Below are 21,104 nucleotides of genomic sequence, written 5' to 3'. Positions count from 1 at the left end.
TGCTTAGGTTTGTCAGGGTCGGGTTACCTTTGTACCCTCCTAATGGTTTAGAGGTGACTTTTTTTTTTCAGGGTCTTTGATATCGTTTTTTTTCCCCTTATTACATTCAGATTAAAGTTATCCTTTTTGCATGGAGTCTTTCCTCTCTGGGGTGAGTTTGTTGAGACTGTGCCGTGTTGGTCGTTGCCGCTCAGCTGTGATTCAGCCAGCACCAAAGGCGTGCCTTCTGGTGATTTTGATGGTTGAGGACTCAGATGTCGGTCTGGGTCCTGGACTGGGGATTCGTTCCCTTCTAGGGACCCTATGGACCCCACGGATTGAGTAACTACTGGTTGAATTTGGGCCTGCTCCGGGACCGTGGTGCTGGGTGTTTCTGATGGTGAGTACTCCTCCAGCCCTTTGTTCGTAAATACGTCGTCTTCAGATTCCGTGTCCCATGAGGAGGTAGGAGTGCCTCGTCTCGTGGTTAGCTGGGTCTTTCTGAAATGAAATCTCTTTTCAGAATTCATCTGATAGGCTCGGCTCTGATGGACCTGAGCCTGGACCTGTATGGCTGTATCGCGTGAGTGTTCTTGTGCCGCGGTCGCGTCAGCGCGCGCCGCGCTGCTGACCGGCATGGTAGCCCGATCTAAGTTTTCTCCAAGATTCTGGGGTGCTGATTGAGTGTGACTTGGCGAGGTATGCGAGGCCTCCAGGTCACTTTTTCCGTCAGTGGGATGAATAGGTTGCAGATGGCTCGTGTTTGGCCTGGCATGCTCTGCGGTACCCTGCCGAGCCCACCCTCCTGTGGTCACCGGGAGGGGGTCGCACGTCGAGGCGGTAGTCTGACTGGGCGGCTGGAGTCGCTCCGTTCTTGCTGTATGGCTGGAGTGACTGTGCGAATTTCCAGTTGTAGTGGCGAGACTTTCCTGACCCCCTGCTAGTGTGGCGGGCTTCAAGTTTCCGTGATCAGAGTCACGTTTTTCTGGAGTAGTAGGTATTATTGATGGACAAGCCTCGCCCTTCCAGTGCCTGTCGGTTGTTTTAGTACGTGCTGGGCGATCATACAGGTTCTCTTGGTCTGTTTTGCTGCTGCTGCGCAGCCGCCGGCTAATGTCGCCCTCCGTGGGTGATAGAGGAGGCATGTGTGTGATGAGTGTGATAAGAGGGTGGCTGCGGGGTTTCTGTGATGGAATTGGGACGACACGTGCTCTTCGGCTATCTGGTGCTGCCACAGTGCGCCAAACAGTCGCTCAACAGTCCCTAAGCTTTACTCCTCTCGGGCTTAACGCCGCGAGGGTGAGTGTCTCTGTCTTTTGAGTCAGCTGGGGTCACGTGATGCCTCACGTGTGTGACTCAAGCCACGCCTCCTCCAGGAAGCAGGCTCAGAACAGAGGACCAGAAAGAGCCCCTTCACGGCTCTGGAGCGTTCGTTTCCACAAGAAAAAAAATGCTGCTGAGGTAGGTGCTTCGACCGAGTGAGGTACCATCACGGTTAAAGAGTGACCTAAAACCATACCTTCACATTGTTTTACTGACAAAGCTGCAGCTACTACTGCACGCAAACATTTAGGCAAAGCACATGCACCAGGGTCTAACGTGGAAGAAAAATAGCTGCATAGTCTATTCCTTCAACCATGTTCCTGTGTCAGTACAGCCAAAGCACATCCATAAACTTCAGGCACAAACAAAACAAATTCCTTATCCAAAGTCCCTAAAACGGGAGCAGAACAAAGCGCTGGTGCAACAAAACAAATGCCTCTTGATGTTCATCAGTCCATGGCACTGGATTCCGTACATTTTTACATTTTTAGTCGTAAACTTTATCAATTGGGTATTCATTGTCCACAATAGGAGGCAGCCCCTATAAGCGCTTTTCATTGTTTTTGTGTTTTTGGCTGTGGCATTTTAGAAATCGCTTGTATACTCTATCTGGTGCTAGTTTCCGACCCTCCTTAGACAGGAGGTACCCAAGATATGCTACCTCCCATCTACAATAGTGACATTTCTTCAAAGATGCTTTATGACCATGGCGAGCTAAATGTGACAATAACAATATAGTTGCATGTTTACAGATTCCCTGCTATAAGCAAATCATCAATGTAACAGATACTGATAATTTCAGAGAATCCAACTGTTCCTTAAGTGCCCTACTGTATATACTTGGGCTTTCTGTATAACCTTGCAGTATTGTAGTGAAAGTAAACGCTCTCCCACCAAGGGAGAAAGCAAATCAAAATCTGTCTGGATGTAATGTTATACTAAAAAAGCTTTTTTCAAGTTGATCACTGAAAAATATTCTGCAAATGGTAGTATCATGGTAAGAATGGTGGTAATGTCTGAAACTATTGGAAACTGAGGTACTGCTATCTTGTTGAATGCTCTTAAATCAATTACAAGACGATATGTTAGGCTTTGTGTCCCCTTTTTTTAAAAACGGGTAAAATGGGACCATTGCATATACTCCCCGTTATTTCTTCTACGATCACTTGTCTTACTAAGTCTGAGACAATTGTTTCAAGGGCTGAATATCCCTCAGGGTATACTTTGTATTGAGAAACACTGATATGTTGCTCCCTGTCGTATTTGTATTTTTACTAGGGCAATATCCATAAGATCAACATCATTATCTAATACTGCCCATAAGGCATCACGGACGTTATCAAACTCTGATGGCAGAGGTTTTGCTAAAAAATGATTCATTTTCGAAGGGGATACTGTAATGTGCATAAAGAGGTCTGGGAGCCCCCCTACCGGCACACATATGGCCCATTGACCTGTTCTTGGGTGGATGGCTCCCGGGAGAGTCTCAACCATGCTTTAGCTCACTGTGCTTTTCACAGAGGAGAAATTTCCATAGGCATATCAGTCTTTGTCCCACACGAAGGTAGTCCTGCACTGAAATGCTAGGCAACTTTCCTCTGAACAAGAGTACCAACAGCAACCCCAGATACGTGTTTCAGCCTAGTCGGGCCTCATCAGTGAGGTGGTGCTGTGCCTCGTGGCGCCTTCCAGTCACGTTAGGCGCTCATGTGCCATTGTGGCCTATTTGTCTTACAGTTAAAATTTGTACTCACTTGAAAAATACCCTCACTGGGAATTGCTTGTTCACTCCCTAAAACATTTTACTCTCAATTCCGAAAAATAAGGAGAAAAATACTAACTTTTCAAAATCTATCCTGGATCCCTGGGCACAGGGATACACATGCCTGTTGGAGACTTTGAACCCTGGGAAATTATCGGATTAAACCGGACTGCTATCGGAATTGGATTTACACCTCTTGGCTTCGATCTCAACCTTTTCAATTCACAACAGGGTTTCTCTGAAACTACTTGTTCAGGCTTTCCAGTGAAGAACATTTCAATGGAGAAATACTTTGTAAGGTCATTGCAGGAAAACAGCCAAAACAAATGTTAAATCTTAGACCCCTCAAATAAGGCTCAATTAAGAACTAAGACATCGCCTGCAAAGACAGTGTAGCCTAAATGAGATGGATTGAAAATGCCCCACACAATGCCAGCAGTACCTACATGAGGTGGCAGAGCATGATGGATGTGAAAGTGGGAGCCATGGGGTTGATGAAGGGAAGGCAATGCAGTGTTTCTGAGGCAGCCTCCATAGTGAGCTCAGGAGCGAGCACTTGGTTTTGTGCATTGCCCAATTTTTAACAGCCTTCAGACTATTATCAGGAGGTGAGTGCAGTCAGCCTGAGACTTTTAAGCACTATAATTCAAACAAAATAGGGCATCGGAGACAGAGTTTAAAGATTGCAAGGTAACATTTAATTTACAATTATCATACACAGCGGACTTCAGGTTCATCCACAACCAGTATTTCATGGAGAGTGGAGAAGTGATGTTCCTGATTGGTTCTCTGTGTCACTTCTTATACAAAATGGAGCCTGCATCAACATAGGTCACTTGTTATTCATTTGCAAACGATAACAACCCAAATATATTTAAACTACATACACAGTACTTCACTTAATCCCAAGAGGGCAGGACAATATTGCATATTCAAAAGATGTTATTGCTATGTCAAGTCTCTACTTTGCTTATGGCTTAACCATATACTTTATCCCCCAGTTCACGGATGGTGACTTGCGTTTGAGATCCTTAAACACAGAACCCGCCTGCCCTTCATTCCAACAAGGTTCACCCTATTTGCACAACCTTTAAAAAGATATCTTTTGTGCTTTTAACAAAAATGGAAGGGCTGAACACTATGACCCAGCGTGTAACTAACCGCTGCTTAGTGCAGTCAGTCTTTACATAGCATTTAGCTAAGAGAATGAAACCATATTGAAAAGCTTTTCTTACTTCGCTGAATGGGATGACCTGCCTTTAATGTTATTTAACCTAAGTTTATCAGTGAAGGCCAGGCGGGCAAAACATGCACTCTACACAGACCCAGTATTTTCTTGTAATGACTGACAGAAAAGCCACAAACACATTTCCATTTCGATTTACTCAGTGAGACTGACAATTGTGTCCCCTTTTTGAACATTACTAAAAGAAAGGGGTTTGATCGCAAAAAGCGATTATTTTAGGGCTAAGAAAAATGCATATTATTATTATTATATTCTAACAGGCTGGCACACATCACGGAAATACTGCCCTTGGTGAGGGCTCACTGAATTTAGCTGGGCCAAGATTTAACCGTAATCCAGTTAAATTGCAAGTAGGGGCAGAGCAGATGGACAGCGGGCAGATATTTCTTGTGTGGCATTGAGCCAGCTGCTGCTGTGATGCACACTGCTGATCTATGGAGATTACTCTGTCTGAAACCTTCCTGTGTGTGTCTGTCTCCAAGTCAAAAAGGAAGATCTTCCTGAAATCATTCTGGAGTCTTCCGGTGACACCTTCCTAGAGTCATCCGTGGCCAGTTTAAGGAGAGCATCCAAAACCACCCTGTAGTGTGTGTATAGGCCAACATATTTAAATGAGATGACTCTAGAGTTATCACAGGAATTACTCCAGGATGAATTATGATTACTTCTAGTGATGATCTTGTATTAATCCAGGATGACCCCATGACAACTTCAGGATGGATGGGGATTACTCGTGATGGGGATTATTCCAGGTTGACTTCTTGACAACTTCAGGATGGGTGGGGATTACCCCGGTATGACTGCATGACAACTTTAGGATGGGTGGGGATTACTCCAGGATGACACCATGACAACTTCAGTTCAGGATGGGTGGGTGACTACTAAAGGATGGTTCCATGACAACTTTAGGATGGGCTTGGAATTGTGAATGATTATTGCACACAACTTCAGGAGGAGCTATTTCATGTTGCTTCCAAAAGATTTCGGAAAAGGGTTTTGATTACCCCAGGATGTATCCCTTGTATCTTAGACGGGTGGTATTACTGTAGGGTGAGTCTAGTTAGATTTATGGATAGTGTACCGGAAAACCTCAAGGGAATTTGCAGCCATCACTTTCCATCTTTTCCTTCTATGCTAGAACACTCAAATGTTGTTAACTAAGTTTGTCAATTTAGTAAACAAAACCACCCCACAATGTCATGAACCAACTCGTAAACTACCTCATTTCAGTTCTCACCTCTATCTAACATGGCATCACTCCCACAATTACAAATCACTGCACTAAAATAGACACTTTCAGTGGCCTAACAGAATCCGTTTAGGTCTGCCTCCATGACAGACTGCCGACAATCACTTCACCCAATATCACTATGAGCAGCTAACAATTAGTTTGACCATTCACCACACTCAAGAAAACACTGGCTGACCCCACCAGAAATCAAAGGCAATACCCAATAGCACAAAAACATGTACCATTTACAATTTGGCACCAACCTACAAATTCACCAGATCAACTGTTAGAATTCTACACACACGAGCACTTGCATCTTCAGTTTCACACAGCAGCAAGCGAGCTACAATTACGTTGTCAATTAGTAGCAGGGGCTGACGTAGCCATCGCACTCGGTTGTGGCGATGTTCCAATTCCATTGTTTTTAAAGACCGTACACTGAATGATTGAGCAGGTGTGTGGGAACATGTAGGTGCCACTTCACCGTCTAAACAGGCATGACCGTCATACTATAACAAGGACACACTGGTGAAAACGTGGTGAGCTTGTCAAATTAGATCTGTCCGACAAATGTGTAGCAGGCAATTGATGGTTACTTGATGGTCCAATATTTAGTAGTTGTTGCACAGCTACATCTTTGGGAACTGCAACATTACACTGAGACATCTTCTGATTTACTGCAGTGTCTTTCAGTTGTGCGGGTGAAGTAACAGAGGCGGGTTCTGAGGCGGAAAGTAGGGGAATGTAGAAAACTAGCCATCTCTGCCAAAAGACTTTAACTGAAAAGCCATTACTAAGTTTGGGAATAGTCTGTTTCCACTGATCAGCTTTTACAATATAATTATTTTCTTGTGTCTATTTCACTGCATCTTCTTCTTGTAGTTCATCCAACGCTCAAGTTTTTCAGCGCTTCCCAGATTCCACCAATAACTGCTTTTCCTCCTCTACCCTTCCTTTTAAAGCCTGAATGAGTCCCTCTGCATCACAATGCGTTTTTATTGTTTTGTGAAATGTTTTCTGTGTCTCGATACACTGTTTCTTGACTGCGGGTTTGAAAAAGGCAAGTTAAAACTTCAAAATGTGACTTTCAATACAAGAGACTTTTTACTTGAGCTGTACACTGGGGTAAGGGACTCCCCTTAAACGCGATCCAATCTGTACCGCTGATATCATTTTTGCTTATTCTTGCGCTCCTTGGCACTTTCCCTTCCTTACCATGCAGCTACCCAGAACTCAGTCTAGCTGCACACATACTCTGACCTGGACTACGGTCCCTGAGGGCATTCAACCTAGAGCGCTTTGAGATCATACCAATGGTAAAAGGCCATCTACAAAATGCCCAATAACATAAGAGAAATCATGTAGACCATCTATACTTTAGAGAGTTACTCTAGAGGAAAGAGGTGCTGTAAAAGAATGGTGTGCATTGTGCAGCACTCATCTGTATGTGTGAAAAAAGTGAATGCCTCTACATAGGGACGTCAGATATAGCCTCCTCCCCCAAACATCAAATGGATGGACAAAAAGAAAATTACATTGCTTACCTGCTGACTGGAAAAGCTCTAATACTTTGAAATTCTTTTCTTCACGTATTTAACTTCTGCTTTCATCAAGACCCTCTATCAGCCATTCACAATTAACTTCACCAGCAATGGCCAAAGGCTCAAATTCCCCATCGTTTCAAATACACAGAGAATTGTCGGAATCAAAGAAATGCACATTAAAAAGTGCCATGATATTAATTATTGCCTAAAAGAAGAAAACAAAAGTACATGTAGTATGCTCCAAGTATTTGTGAAACCTGTCTGTACCCAAAACCATTAATTTAAAGTGGGCTTGATATAGATGTTCCTGCCTGATGTGTCCCCATTTCTGAGTGAAGCATCTCGGTAACTTCCTCCAAGACTTTCACCCATTGTGGCTTCAACTAGTTCCATCTGCTCGATAGTAAAGTTAGAGGTGGGTGTTCTGGAGAGGCAATATGCTCTTGTACCTAAAATGCTGCAGAGTCATTTGTGTGTATCCTTTAAAAGACAAGCACCTGGATTGGCCACCAGGTGGCGCAGAGATGGAGTAACGCCTCGGTGCTGCTCCTCATCCATGGGGTCTTTTGGGAGAGGAGCCCCCCCAGGCACCCCAGAACACGAGCAGAAGCGCCCCCCCCCCAGAGCGTTATATCACGGTGCATCGCCGGAGACTTCTCCCTCGCTCTGGAGCACCAGTAGAGCAGAGTTACGTGCCACAATCCTTGGCCCGGGGAAGGCCCATTCACCAAGCTGCTGACAAGTTCCACGACGAAGGGACCTGCGCCGGCAGCCTGAGGGAGGCCCTCAGAATAAGGATGCAACAACAGCTGTTAGGCGGCCCCGAAGTCCCCCACCAAAGTGAAGCCATTGAGGCGGGTGGTGCCCCAGCCCCTCCTCCCCCATTGGAGAAGAGAGGAGCCCCCGGTTCGCAGGGGACTGAGGTGAGGAGGAGTGAGGGCTGTCAGTGGTGTTGGTGCATTGCTGCAGGGACGCTGGGTGAGCCAGCCCCGAGGGAGAGAGACTGGGCGAACATCACGTTGAAGGGGGGATGCCTGGGGCACACCCACACACTCCAATCTGCTGTTGGCCAATGCGGTCCCCGCCAGTTTGGAGGACATACCATCAGTTTTGGGCAGTGAGCCCATAACAGGAGAGGAGCACCAGGAGCTTGAGTCAGAGCTGTATTGTGGAGGCAGGACTTAAGGAGCCCATCAACTAAATTACCTCCAAGAGTGAGGAGCCGTACCTTCAGAGGCCCCCTCCCCCCCCCCCCCCAAGTCCCGCGAGGGCTCTACACTGCCACTACCACAGGGGACTGAAGGGCACACAGCCCCCCATAGCTGCCTGCCCATTTCCAGTTCCCCCTCTCCGGAGCTACCTTCAACACCATCTCCTAACATCAGGGGCTATAGAGCCTAAAGAGAGGCCCCTGTGAATATTGCACCCGGCAGGCGCTGACCTCAATCCTGTAGCTGACACGCGGAGAATCGGGTGCCACCCTTACCTCCCGCACTCAGGGTCCGGTCTCCCCACAGCAAGGCGGCACTCACTGTCCTTGAGAAGGTTCTACCGACCAGGGACCAAAGTGGGGGCAGGAGCAGTGGGGAGCCAAGCTTAAGACACCGCCTCTAAGTTGCCTTTTGTGCTGGGGGGGCTACATCCATGAGTTGGGCACCCGCACTCAAAAAATTCCACTACAAAGAAGGAACCAGGCGCCACCAGACGATCACCCCAATGCCATGAGTCATGGAGGACACCCATTCCATAAGGCAGGACAGGGCTGTGCTGTTGGAGGAAATAAAGGGCTTTAGATCGGACATTGACAGGAGGCTTGATGGCCTAGATAAGAAGGTTGATCACATGGATGAGAGGGCTTGAGGCTAATCAGCCCTCCATCGACACACTGGAGACCCAAATGGAAATGAGTATTTAGGAACTGGAAAGGAGGGAGGGGCAATGTGCTTTGAAAATGGATGACTTCGAAAAACCGGGAGCGCCGAAATAACTTAAGGTTTTTTGGGTTCCCAGGAAAAAAAAGGAGAAACTCAAGGGGACATAATCAAAACCATAAACAAAGTTGTCAGAAAGGTCTTCAACAATTATAACAACAGAGCTCACAGAGCAGGGTGGGGGTGCTCGCGGACCGGATCAGTGCTTGTCAAATTCCACTACTACACGGAGAAGGCTAAGATACTAGACATGGCGAGAAAGAAGGGTCCTGTAGACTGGGAAGCCTCACAAATATCCATATTCCAAGACCTATCACCCTTCACCCTAACCCGAAGGAGGCTGTGCACCCCTCTCACCAAATGGCTATGCGCTAAGGGAATGCGGTACATGTGGGGCTTCCCCATCTCTCTGGCCTTTGGGCTCGAGGGGTACAAATACATCCTGGTCACAGAAGATGACTTTACCAGAGTGACTCACATAATTCTTGGAGAGGCTGCACCGGTGGAGTGGATAGAAGACGTGTCCAGGGCTTTCCAAATTCAAGATGCTGAACCCGGCATCCCCCCTCAACTTTGTAGGGACAAGGAGACTTTCAGCAGCATACAGATGAGAACAGGCTATCAACCTGAACCTCAGAAGAAGAGTGAATCCTCAGTGAACACTGTTCCCACATGTTTGTCATACTGTTCCATTTGTGGCGATCTTTCCTTATTACATGGGGCCCGGGGGCCGTGCTAACTACGAAGGAAGGGGGTTGTCCAAAGGGGGCTAAGAGGTGCTTATGTGAGATTTGGCAGCCTGTGGGTGGGGTAGTGATTGGTGGTCTGGCCCACGGCATCGCCAATGTCACGCGATGTCCAGATGCAAGGGGGGGAATGTTGGGAGTTGGGGGAGTTAGAAGAGGAATTTCAGTTCAATATTCATTACAAGGCCATTCTTAAGTGGGGAAGGGTTCTAAAGCGCTTACAGGGCATGCTGCAGAGGTCAGTTCACACACTAGTCTACTCTGGTAAGAGGAGGTTCAACGACTTGATCTCAGTCCAGTATGGCTAGCGTGGAGTAGTCTCCCTGTATGCCCAGGACTATTTCTGGGACTGGATGAAGGACAAGATTCAGTCTTTTGTGGAAGGCGCTCTGATCATAGGAGGCGATTTCAATATGGTCCTTAACCCAGACGTAATCTGGAAAAGGGCTGACCTCCATGTGTTGTCTCCACAAAGTACAAGAAGGCCCTCTGTTTGCAGCAGCTAGGGGTGGTGGATTCTCTCATTCAGATTCACGGTCGGGACCTCCCGTTCACGTATTACTCGAAAGTGCACAACACCTTCTCAAGAATAGTCTACCTCCTGGCAGATAGCCCATTGAAAAGCCGAATATTGCAATCAACTACGGAGTCCATCCGTGGTCCAACCATGACCTTGTAAAAAATCTAAATTGGGGGGATGGGAACCAGGGAAACAGAAATCTAGGTGGTCCTGGAACAACCTGCTGTTAAAGGATAAGGAGCTTGCCCAAACACTACTTAAGTCAATAAGGGAAATCTTCCAACTCAATGACAATGGAGAGGTGGGGACCCAAGGGGTATGACAGGCTTTCAAGGCAACGATCAGAGGAGTCTTGATAGGAATGGGTGCCAAAAGAAAGAGGGAAAGGGTGGCTCAGGAGTTGTCCCTGAGGGGGAAAAATAGAAAGGCTACAACCGGGGGGACAGGAGGGGAACTCCAGTCCCAAATGTTGCCAGCAGCGCGGTAAAAACTCCAGATATACAGGGCCAAATTGAAAGCCCTCCAGAAATACATGGAGAAGGGGGAATGCGCCGATAGAATCCTAGCCTGGAGGTTAAGGGAGCGAAGAAATACTAGAAGGGTGTCAGTAATACAACCAACTAGTGGTGAAAGAATACTTGATGACACAGAGATAGCGGAAGAACTCCATAAATTCTATGAAAACCTCTCCACCTCCGAATTCAGGGAAGAGGGATCCCGGGTCGACCAGTTCCTTAGCTCCCTCACCATCCCTAGTCTGCCCCCAAACAGAGTGGCCGCATTAGAAGTCCCCTATTACTAAGGAGGCAATCCTCAACACCATTGGTAGCGTAAAGGGGGAATGGTGTCTGGGGAGGATGGTTTCACAGTCTGCTTTTTAAAGAAATTCCGCTCCACGCTAGCCCCATTCATGACTAAACCTTTTAACAATGCGCTTGAAATGGGAAGGCTCCCGAGGTCCATGCTCTTGCCCTAATTCTTTTCATCCCCAAAGAAGCTAAAGATCTGGCGCAATGCCAATCCTACCGCCTCATCTCCCTATTGAATACGGACGTAAAAATCTTGGCAGACCTATTGGCCAATGGGCTCCACCACTCAATGACCTCCCTTAACCATGGGGATCAGGTAGGGGTTTATTCCGATCCACCAAGGCTTGGCTAACATAAGAAACACTATTAACCTATTGCATGTGGTGCAAAATAAGGGAATAGGGGCCTACTTGGTCTCCATAGACTCAGAGAAAGTGGAGTGGTGCTACATGGGAAAGGTCCTCCAGAGGATGGGCTTTTTGTGAGAACTTCAGGCAGTGGATCCTAGACCTTTATAATGACCCAGTGGTGAGGGTGGCAGCTAATGGCGTGCTTTCCACCCCCTTCCACCTGTCCAGGGGAACCAGACAGTGCTGCCCCATCTCTCTTTTGTTATATGCCCTTACAATGGAACCCCTGGCCATTGCAATAAGAAAAAAAATCAAAAGATTTCTGGGATATAGTGTGGAGACCATGAATTTAAACTCTCCCTGTTTGCGAACAACATCCTATGTTACTTAACAAACATAGAAAAGTCCCTGCCTGAACTTCTCACCCAGATAAAAACATTTGGTAGCTTCTCAGGCCTGAAAAAAAACATCCCTAAATCCAATATTATGCCCATCAGAGCCGAAGACTCTGCAACCAGAGATAAGAGGACTATTGGTGGGACGAGTGTCGAAACCACAGCCACCCCATACTTGGGTATCAGTATCCCCAGGAACCTCTCATCGCTGGTAGAGTGTAACTTTACTCCCATGCTTGAAAGGATCAGTGAGGACTTAACACGCTGGGCCCCCTGACGCTCTCTTGGTTCAGGAGGATGGTGACAGTTAAAATGAATGTCCTTCCCCGGCTGCTTTACTTGTTCACTGCTCTCCCGACTCCCCTCCCCGAGTCCTTCTGTATTAAATTAAAGGTGATGATTAACAAGTTCATATGGAAAGGGTAGATGCCTAGAATCAACATTTCGACCCTAACCCTCCCTAGGGATAGTGGGGGGGGGGTTTGACCTCCCCGACATTTGGTTGCACTTCAAAGCGGCCCAACTCAGAGAGCCTTGTTGGAACATTTTAGGGACGAACTGTGTACGTATTGGTCTTACATCGAAGACCTTCGCACCCACCCAAAGAAAGTGCAAGATTTCTTATGGTCCCCATCGAAAACTATCCCTGTAAATATTAGGGAACACCCGACTCTGACAGTTCTGTGGAGTTTGTGGAAAAAGGGTAAATGTAATGACCGCCTCTCATCGTGGCCGTCTCTGGTAACCTCAGTGCGGGGGTCACTGCTGGAAATGAGCAGTCGGGGCTTTCATCACTCACAGAAATGGTCGGACGTGGGGTTAGAAAGAGCCGGTCAACTGTTTCCAGAAAGCCATTTCATTGAATACGAGGCCCTGGCCGAGGTTTTAGGTAAGGAATCGTTGAATGTGTTTGAATATGTGCGTCTAAAAGGCTTCATGTCTGACTCCAGATGGTCCCCTAGATTTCCCGACCCCTCACATCCTTTGGAGAAGGTAATTAATGAAGCCACATCATGAGAGGGAATGCTCTCCAAATGATACAAGGTGTTGGTCACTTCGGAGCTAGAAGGGAGACAGGACTTTAAGCAATTTTGGGCCAAACAGGCTGGGCGGGAAATCTCAGATGATATGTGGGGTAAGATATATAAACTAATGTTCACAGGTAGCCTCTACACCTCGGCAATGGAGCATAATTTCAAAGTCCTGCATTGTTGGCACTTACCCCCCCCCCCTCCCACCTTTGACTTTCTAAGATGTTCCTGGGATCCTCCCCTCTCTGCCCCAAGCTCTGTGGTCAGGGGGCCTCCTGGTACCATATGTGGTGGTCCTGTCCAAAGGCAAAGGTTTATTCGTCGGAGGTACTCAGTTGGATCAAGGACACCGTAGGTATATACCCCGAACTGGATCCCCTACAGGTTCTCCTGGGCGTCCCTGATGAAGAAAGCAATGATCCAAGACTCCCAAAAATTAGTGAAGCAATGCTGACAGCAGGGAGGGTGGCCCTTGCACAAAAATGGAAAAGCAGCTCCCTACTGTTCAAAAATGAGTGAGTGAACAAACTTTGGGACATGTTCACGTTTGAAAAACGGTCAGCTGTGGTGAATGATTGTGGGAATCTTCATCCTAAAATGGGTGAGTGATGATCTAAAACACGGTTCACGGATATAACCGTCTCAATGACGTGCATACCTTGACCCACGGCCTGATACACATAGATGTATTACTTAGAGGGTCGGGGAGCACCTATCTGAGGAAGACATGGACCTATTCATGTGGAGCATTGGAGCAGCAACAGCGTTAAAGCCAGAGAGGGGCAGCCAGTAGGAGCATTTATCACCTACTTGCCGATGGTTTGAATGCGATCAGACTGGTCAGAACAGGGATTGTGTGGTGCTAGAAAGGGGGAGGAATCGCCCCAACCACGAAAAGGTGGTTCCTATGCTGAACAGCTAGGGTGCCTTAAGGCAGTGGTCTTCAAACTGGGGGACCACGAAGGAGGCCCGGGGGTGGGGGAGAGGAGGACGCTCTTTAAAATAGAATTTTGGTGACTTAATTTAATAGAAAATATAAGCATTTGTGGCTTGGGGGGCCGGGGCCCAAAAAATATACGTTTGCTCAACGGGGGGGCGATACGGCTCTGCATAAAAAGGTTTGAAGACCACTGCCTTAAGGGAATAAAGTGACATCCCACTTTCAAATAGCAAAGCAATTAACAACACTCCTTTCACACCCAGGTCAGTACTACTGCGGCAGTCCTCTGTTACACAAGGCTGCAGCAAAGTCTGGGAAAACAAGAAAATGGATCCAAGCTACACATCGAACAAGAATGAACTGGTCCTCCCATCATTAGAAACACAACCATCATAAAAAGCTTTCACCCTCACATCATCCTAAACAATGATCAAAAAAATCCTTTCAAATGAATGACATAGTGATAACAACTAGCCCCGTCAAGCATTCAATAAATAAGGTATAAAGTTTACAGGCAAACTATCTTCAATTAACTGCTGAGGTGCAATGGTTGTAAAAAACAAACTGCATTAAAGGGGAAAGAAAAACCCTCCAGGAACCTCATCAACCCATGTAGAGAATGGGACATAAGTATAACTAGAACATGCAGTAACCTGTTTTGCATTTGTATTTATTAAATCATGCAGTGTTTTCCCCAAAGTGTTAAACATAAACTAAACTTGGATGGATGCTAGCACAAGTCATAAAGGGAATTGGAACACTGTCCCCTGCGCCCAAAGACTGGAACAACTTCGACCTATTGTGAACTGAAAAGTCAATGGAAAAATCAACTCGGGTAAACACGCTGTCTATATGTTCTTTAAAATATATGGTGTAAAAGTAATACAGCAGAATATGCCTCACTGGTAAAGCATCCGTAACGTCAAGCAGTGATACAAATATTCAAAAGCATCACAATACAAAATGACAACCTTTGAATGCGAGAGAGTTTGCTTTTTATGGGGGGCAGCTTTACAGAACCTCTTTAGGGTTGTTATGACCTTGAACTTAACTTGAGAACCGAGTATCTGTCCTGTACACTTTTCACATTACACAAATCTCAAACTGATGCATATACTGTAAACAATCTTCCCCAGCTTGAACATGGTGGAAAAGGGGGAGGGCGAGGGGCTGAGACTCTCCTTTAATGCAATTTCAGTTGCTGGCGATTAATGGATGTCACTTACAGAGTGGCGTTCTGTGTTTTCTTTTTGTTTGGGCTGGTTTTCAGGGACTTCAGTGAAAGCAGGGGACTTCAGTGAAAGCAGGTATCGGGCCGCAAGCAATGTTAAGAGATTAAGAGAAATAAGTAGATGGAGGGGGGCATCTGTCCACTGTTGGTTAGAGAAGTCTTCTTTTTCTCCCTTCTTAATGAGAGCTTGGATGGCCAATATCTGCAACCATTCTCTGTGCGCAAAATCACAACAGCAAATCTAATTTGGAGCTTTTGCAAATTAAAGCCCAAAGTGCGCTGTGCCACCAGAAACAGGAAGGCAGGAATCAAGAGTGCATTCATCAGGGAACTTCAACCATCCCTGTAACACAAGAAAATCCCAAAGGGGAAAAAAGGAGTTCACATGGAAGAGTACTGTATTAGTTTGAGTACTCAGTTATGGAGAATAGAGGCGAAAAAGAGAAGGAAGCCCAGTCATAAATATTCACATTTTCAATAGAAATTTATTGCCATTATAAAATTGCATAATAAACAAACATCAAAACCACAATAAAATAGATGAATTAAATTTTAGTATAATCTACTTATCAAATCTAATACTTTAAACCATTCAATCGCAATTTAATTGCCACAATTCATAACCTCGTATAACTCGAGGTAAAATATCACTATCTCATTTTAGAATTTCATTCAAATAGTGGAAATGCTGTAGAAAAAGCGAATAGTTAACAATTGGATAAGGTACTAAATACAACCAAGTGCTAAGTACCAAGTTGTTAACAAAGGAATAAGGTACTGGAAGCAAAAAAGTGCTAGGTGCCTACTGTGCATACATGATCTTCAATACTATGCATACATGATCTTCAAATATCATAACAGTTTCGGGGAAATCAACCTATCTGGCTCAGTTAAACGAGCCAGTATTCGCCTTCTTCAGGGCGCACTAAATATTGCCAATATAAACCTGGAACATACTAATGCTTAAATTTGTGTCTATCATTCAGTAGTTCTCACAGGTAAACCTTTGTGCAATTCATGAGGGCTTGATTGTAGATCTAGAAGTCTGTTAGAGACGTTGACCCTTAATAAAACACATTAAAACAGACAAAATAGAAAAAACAAAGAAACTTTATGTTAAAATACAGAATATAATGAGTGAGCCTCCTAATATTCAATGCCTCAAGCCATAAAGATAAAACCTGGGGATATATATATATATATATTCACCTAAGTTGGTCCAAATGTGGTGCCGAAAAAATGTGTTAATTTCGATCCGCCACCCAAGCAGGACTGATGATGCAAATGAATTTACATCTGAAAAGACAAAAATAGGAAGCTAAGAGAGATATCCCAAGATTATCTCAAACTTCAATTGCTAAAACACAGTGTCCCCTGTCTCCACAGAGAGCAGATCTGGGTGTTGCCCCTTCTATTACTAACCTTAAAATTTTGGATAATTCAAACTATGGTCATAACCGCAATAGACTCAATTGTGGTGAATGTTCCAAATCCAAGATTCTTGGACGGTGTGGGGTCAAGCCGGAAGGAGAGGCCAACAAATACAGGACCATAGGTTCCTAAGTGAAAGATATGGAACAAGTTTGCATTTTAGTGATTGCAAAACATTAAATGCAGCGGTTAAAAAGCATTTTAAGAAGAAAAGCAAACTGTATCAATATTGGTTTTTTTAAACAGCCGGCGTACATTCACGCCGTCCAATGTGGTCTCCTCGACTAAATATATAAATACACGCGGGACTCGAGACATGAATAGTACTTCATGCATGCCCTGTGTCCCGTCGGTACTGTAATGGAGACTAAGTTCGCCTCGGAAAGGGGAGAACCTATGAGTGTATACACAAATACCAAAATTCTCACCCGGAACGAGCCTTCACTCTCGTCTCTAGAAGCAGCCGCCTGGGATGCACGCCGTCCGGTGTTGCATCCGTGGCCGTGTTTATAAACACATGCGGTGCTGGAAGCAGAAATAGGACTGTATGTGTGCTCTTAGTCCCATGAACACTAAAAAAGGACTAGGGGCGGCCTCGCAACGAAGAGAAACAGCGAGTGTATGCTAACAAATGTAGCATACTCAGAATAAGCCAGTGATGTTACATAATGGGGCTATATTTAAAAGACCGGCGTGAAAAGACACGATTGAGTGTTATAACCGCGGCTTTGTTCATCAATACACGCGGACGACCCCCTAATCAAGATAAAAATGCCTACATCAATTTTAGGTTACTTTAGTACTCAGAAGGGACTTAATCTCTAAAATACAAAAACAAAGGCACGGTTGGCTGGTATGGATATGTTAAATAATCATGGGCGAAAACAAATAAGAAAACGCCTACAAGGCTCTAATAAAGAAATATTTATTTATGTTACATGTTAAGGTATACAATGGAGCCATTCTTCTTGGCGGTTTAATCCTGTCTCATAGCTATTGGTGTTATACATCCACCATTGTTCCCTTTGCGCCAATCGGACTGCTGTGTTGTTAACATCCGTGCCGTAGACTTTTTCCAAGACGCACCATTTCAAACTGTTCAGATCATGATTGTTTTCAACAAAATGCGACACTAAAGGAGCAGACACAATTTTGTTTCGAATTTTAGATTTATGTTCACCAATTCTAATTTTGATAGGCCTGGATGTTCTGCCAATGTACGTTAAGGCACAGGGGCAGATAATTCCATAAATAACATTTTTAGTGTTACACGTGGTGTGATGGTTAAGGTTCCAATTTTTACCATTAATCACTACAGAAGTTCCAGTGACTGTGGAAGCACATTGATTGCAAAAACCACATGAAAAATGACCTTGGATGGGTTTACCACCCCACAATCCTGTCACCGTATTTGATTTAGGTCCAGTGCTCGACCTGTCAGCTTTAGTGAGCCAACCTTTAAGGTTCTTGCCTTTTTTGAATGCAAAAATAGGTTTTGCAAGGCCTGGATTGTTTAATTGGAGCAAATGCCAATGTTTCATAATGCTTTGTTTGATCTTGTGGTGAAAGGTGTTAAAAGTTATGGCACAAACCAGCCGCTCCTTAGTGATGTCTTCCCGAGAATGTTTCTCAAGGAGGATATCTCGATGTTGAAATCTGGCTCTTTTACGAGCCTGACGAAGTAAATATTTAGGGTAGCCTCGCTGGTGCAGTCTATCTTCAATAATGTTCGCCTGTATCTTATAGTCTTCAATTTTGGTACAATTCCGTCTAGCCCTAAGGAACTGACTGTAAGGAATGCTCTTGCGCAATGATTCGGGATGGAAACTATCAAATCTTAAAATAGTATTTCGATCCGTTTCTTTTCGATACAAGTCGACGGTAATGTGGCCCTCAGAATTCTTGATTAATAGGTCCAGAAATGGCAAAGAGGTGCTGTTGGCTGACATAGTAAATTTAAGGTTCGTATCCATCGCATTTAGCCATGGAAGAAATAAAAGGTGATCTGCCTTTGTTTTGTCCCAAATTATAATTATATCATCGATATAACGTTTATACAATTTAATAGCATCTCTGTAGGGGTTAATATCTGACAAGATACACCAGTTTTCAAAATTCCACATAAAAAGTGTGGCGTAATTGGGGGCAAAGGCTGCCCCCATCGCTGTTCCTTTCACTTGTAGATAATAGGTAGACTTGAAACGGAAATAGTTACGTGAAAGAGCTATCTCCAGTAAATCTATTAATATTTCAGTTGGGACTACTTGAATACCTGGCCGTAAGTCCAAAAAGTCTTTCATTACTTTTAAAGATTCCATTTGTGGTATATTAGAGTATAATGACTCCACATCTAGAGTCATAAGTATGTCGGAATCATGATTGAAAGGAAAACCCTCAAGATGTTTAATAGCATCAGTGGTGTCAGCCAGGTATGTTTCAGTAGAGGCCGCCAATGGCTTAAGGAAATAGTCTAGAAATTGACCAATGGGTTCTAATATAGATCCGCATGATGACACTATGGGGCGTCCCGGCGGATTAAGAAGATCCTTGTGTATTTTGGGAAGTACATAGATAAGCGGAGTCCTGGTTCCCTTAATAGTAAGGAAACGAAATTCCTTATCATTGATGGCTCCACTTTCTAATGCTCGTTGGGCAATAACTGCAATTTGGGCTCTAATGCTCTCTGTGGGATCACTCGGAAGTTTCCTGTATATAGCTGAATTACCAAGCTGGCGCAAAATTTCATTGTCATATTGAATAGAATCCATGACAACAATTCCGCCACCCTTGTCTGCCTGCTTTATAATTATCGAGGTGTCTGACTTGAGTTTTTGAAGGCTGGCCCAATCTTGTCTACCAAAGTTGAAACAACGACCCCTGCTATGTTTGTAAGGGGTACTATAGCAGGAGTTAAAATCTTTAAGGACCGCCTTTTCAAATACCGCTGCCTCGTCAGAGACCATTTGTAAAGTAGGAGTGAAGGTCGATTTACATTTCAAAGTGGTATGGAGGCCATCGTCATCATTGTCATGGGCCTGATTCCCAAAAAAATCACGCAATCGTATTTTACGAAATAGACCGCGTAATTCTATCTCTACCTCCATTTTGGAGGGGTTTCTCATGGGTACAAACGAGAAACCCTTCTCCAAAATTCGAGTCTCATGTTCACTAAGTTGTCTCTTAGAAATGTTATATACTGCCGATGGTGGGGCTACCTGCGGTATGCCCTTCTCCTGGTTTCGAAATAGTTTTGTAATGGGGGCGCCCCTTGTGCCGGGGGCGGAAAAGGGAGGTTGGGTGGAGGAAAAGGAGTGTCTGGGCCTTGAGGAACAAAAATAACTGGACGAGTACGATTTTGATAATTCCAATAAGAACGTCCTCGGCCTCGATTATGCCCTCTATTCCAATTCCTGCCTCCGTCCCTGTTACCTCGAGAATTTCTAGTGGGATAAGATCCGCTGCCGTCGGATGATGTATCCGAGAACGTAACTTTCTTTTGAAAAGGAATAGTGCCCTGTTGAGGGTTATTAGAATCTCGCCAATGTCCTGGGCCCTGGTAATCTGAGGACAAATAGGGATAGGCCGCCTCCTTAGAAAAGGCTAGGATATCCTTTTTTAGTTTGTCCATCTTTTTGTTAGTAGTGATTTTAACAAAATCTTTAGTGTGTTTTTCTATAAGCTCTAATTTCTCCTTTATGTTAATAATGGTGGTATCCAGGGCAAATGCTGTCTCTGCCTTATCTATTTCGTCCCCAATGATGGAACTTTTCTTGAGGGCAGTATTGATTGTCAGCAACATCCAGTCCCGACTGCATTTAGTTGCGACTCCTGAGAATAATGTTTTGTATTCTTCATCGTCTATAAATAAGCATGGCTCATTTCTAACCAAAAGGCCCTGGGGGATGATATTCTTTTTTAAATATTCTGTCAACAAGTGACTATGCATTTCTGTTCGAAATTTTTTCTTTTTCATTTTAATAATGCTGTCACTAGTAATCGAAGAACCGTCGTTAGGGCCCAAAGTCCCCTCAATGTTGTCAAAAAATGATGGAACATTGATGGCATCAGCCAACTGTTCTTCACTAAACGAGACCACATCGATGGCTGCCATGGTCAAAGAAAAATGTAGAGTAGATTAGTGTATACTCCGCACTATAAATAGAGGAACAGAAAGATCTACAATGCAGAGGAAGGAACACTGTATAAAGCAATACGGGAAAAATAACCCGAAATATTGTCTCAAATTTCAAATTGACCTTTCGATCAACCCATGCAACACAGAGTTGCACCAATAATACATCACAGCGGATGGGTAACCCCTAAACCATGGAACTGGGGAACAACAATGTAACACAAGAAAATCCCAAAGGGGAAAAAAGGAGTTCACATGGAAGAGTACTGTATTAGTTTGAGTACTCAGTTATGGAGAATAGAGGCGAAAAAGAGAAGGAAGCCCAGTCATAAATATTCACATTTTCAATAGAAATTTATTGCCATTATAAAATTGCATAATAAACAAACATCAAAACCACAATAAAATAGATGAATTAAATTTTAGTATAATCTACTTATCAAATCTAATACTTTAAACCATTCAATCGCAATTTAATTGCCACAATTCATAACCTCGTATAA

At 44.6% G+C, this 21,104-nt stretch overlaps 2 protein-coding genes across 3 annotated transcripts in view; one reads left to right on the top strand and one right to left on the bottom strand.

Moving 5' to 3' along the window:
- The window catches only part of THEM4 (thioesterase superfamily member 4), a 781,652-nt gene that overhangs the window by 23,584 nt on the left and 736,964 nt on the right, over positions 1 to 21,104 (top strand). The window lies entirely within an intron of this gene.
- On the bottom strand, positions 15,420 to 19,591 carry LOC138580372 (uncharacterized). The gene is made up of 2 exons (XM_069650873.1): positions 16,248 to 19,591; positions 15,420 to 16,101 (listed from the first exon to the last, which is right to left on the bottom strand). Exon 1 carries the CDS (start codon positions 19,589 to 19,591, stop codon positions 17,411 to 17,413), a length of 2,181 nt encoding a protein of 726 aa, XP_069506974.1. The 3' UTR covers positions 15,420 to 16,101; positions 16,248 to 17,410.

The sequence above is a fragment of the Ambystoma mexicanum genome, chromosome 1p (genome assembly GCF_040938575.1).
Source record: "Ambystoma mexicanum isolate Mex_15411 chromosome 1p, UKY_AmexF1_1, whole genome shotgun sequence".
NCBI classification, from domain to species: Eukaryota; Metazoa; Chordata; class Amphibia; order Caudata; family Ambystomatidae; genus Ambystoma; species Ambystoma mexicanum.
The sequence above is the reverse complement of the archived record's forward strand: the minus strand, read 5'-3'. Positions and strand labels throughout refer to the sequence as shown.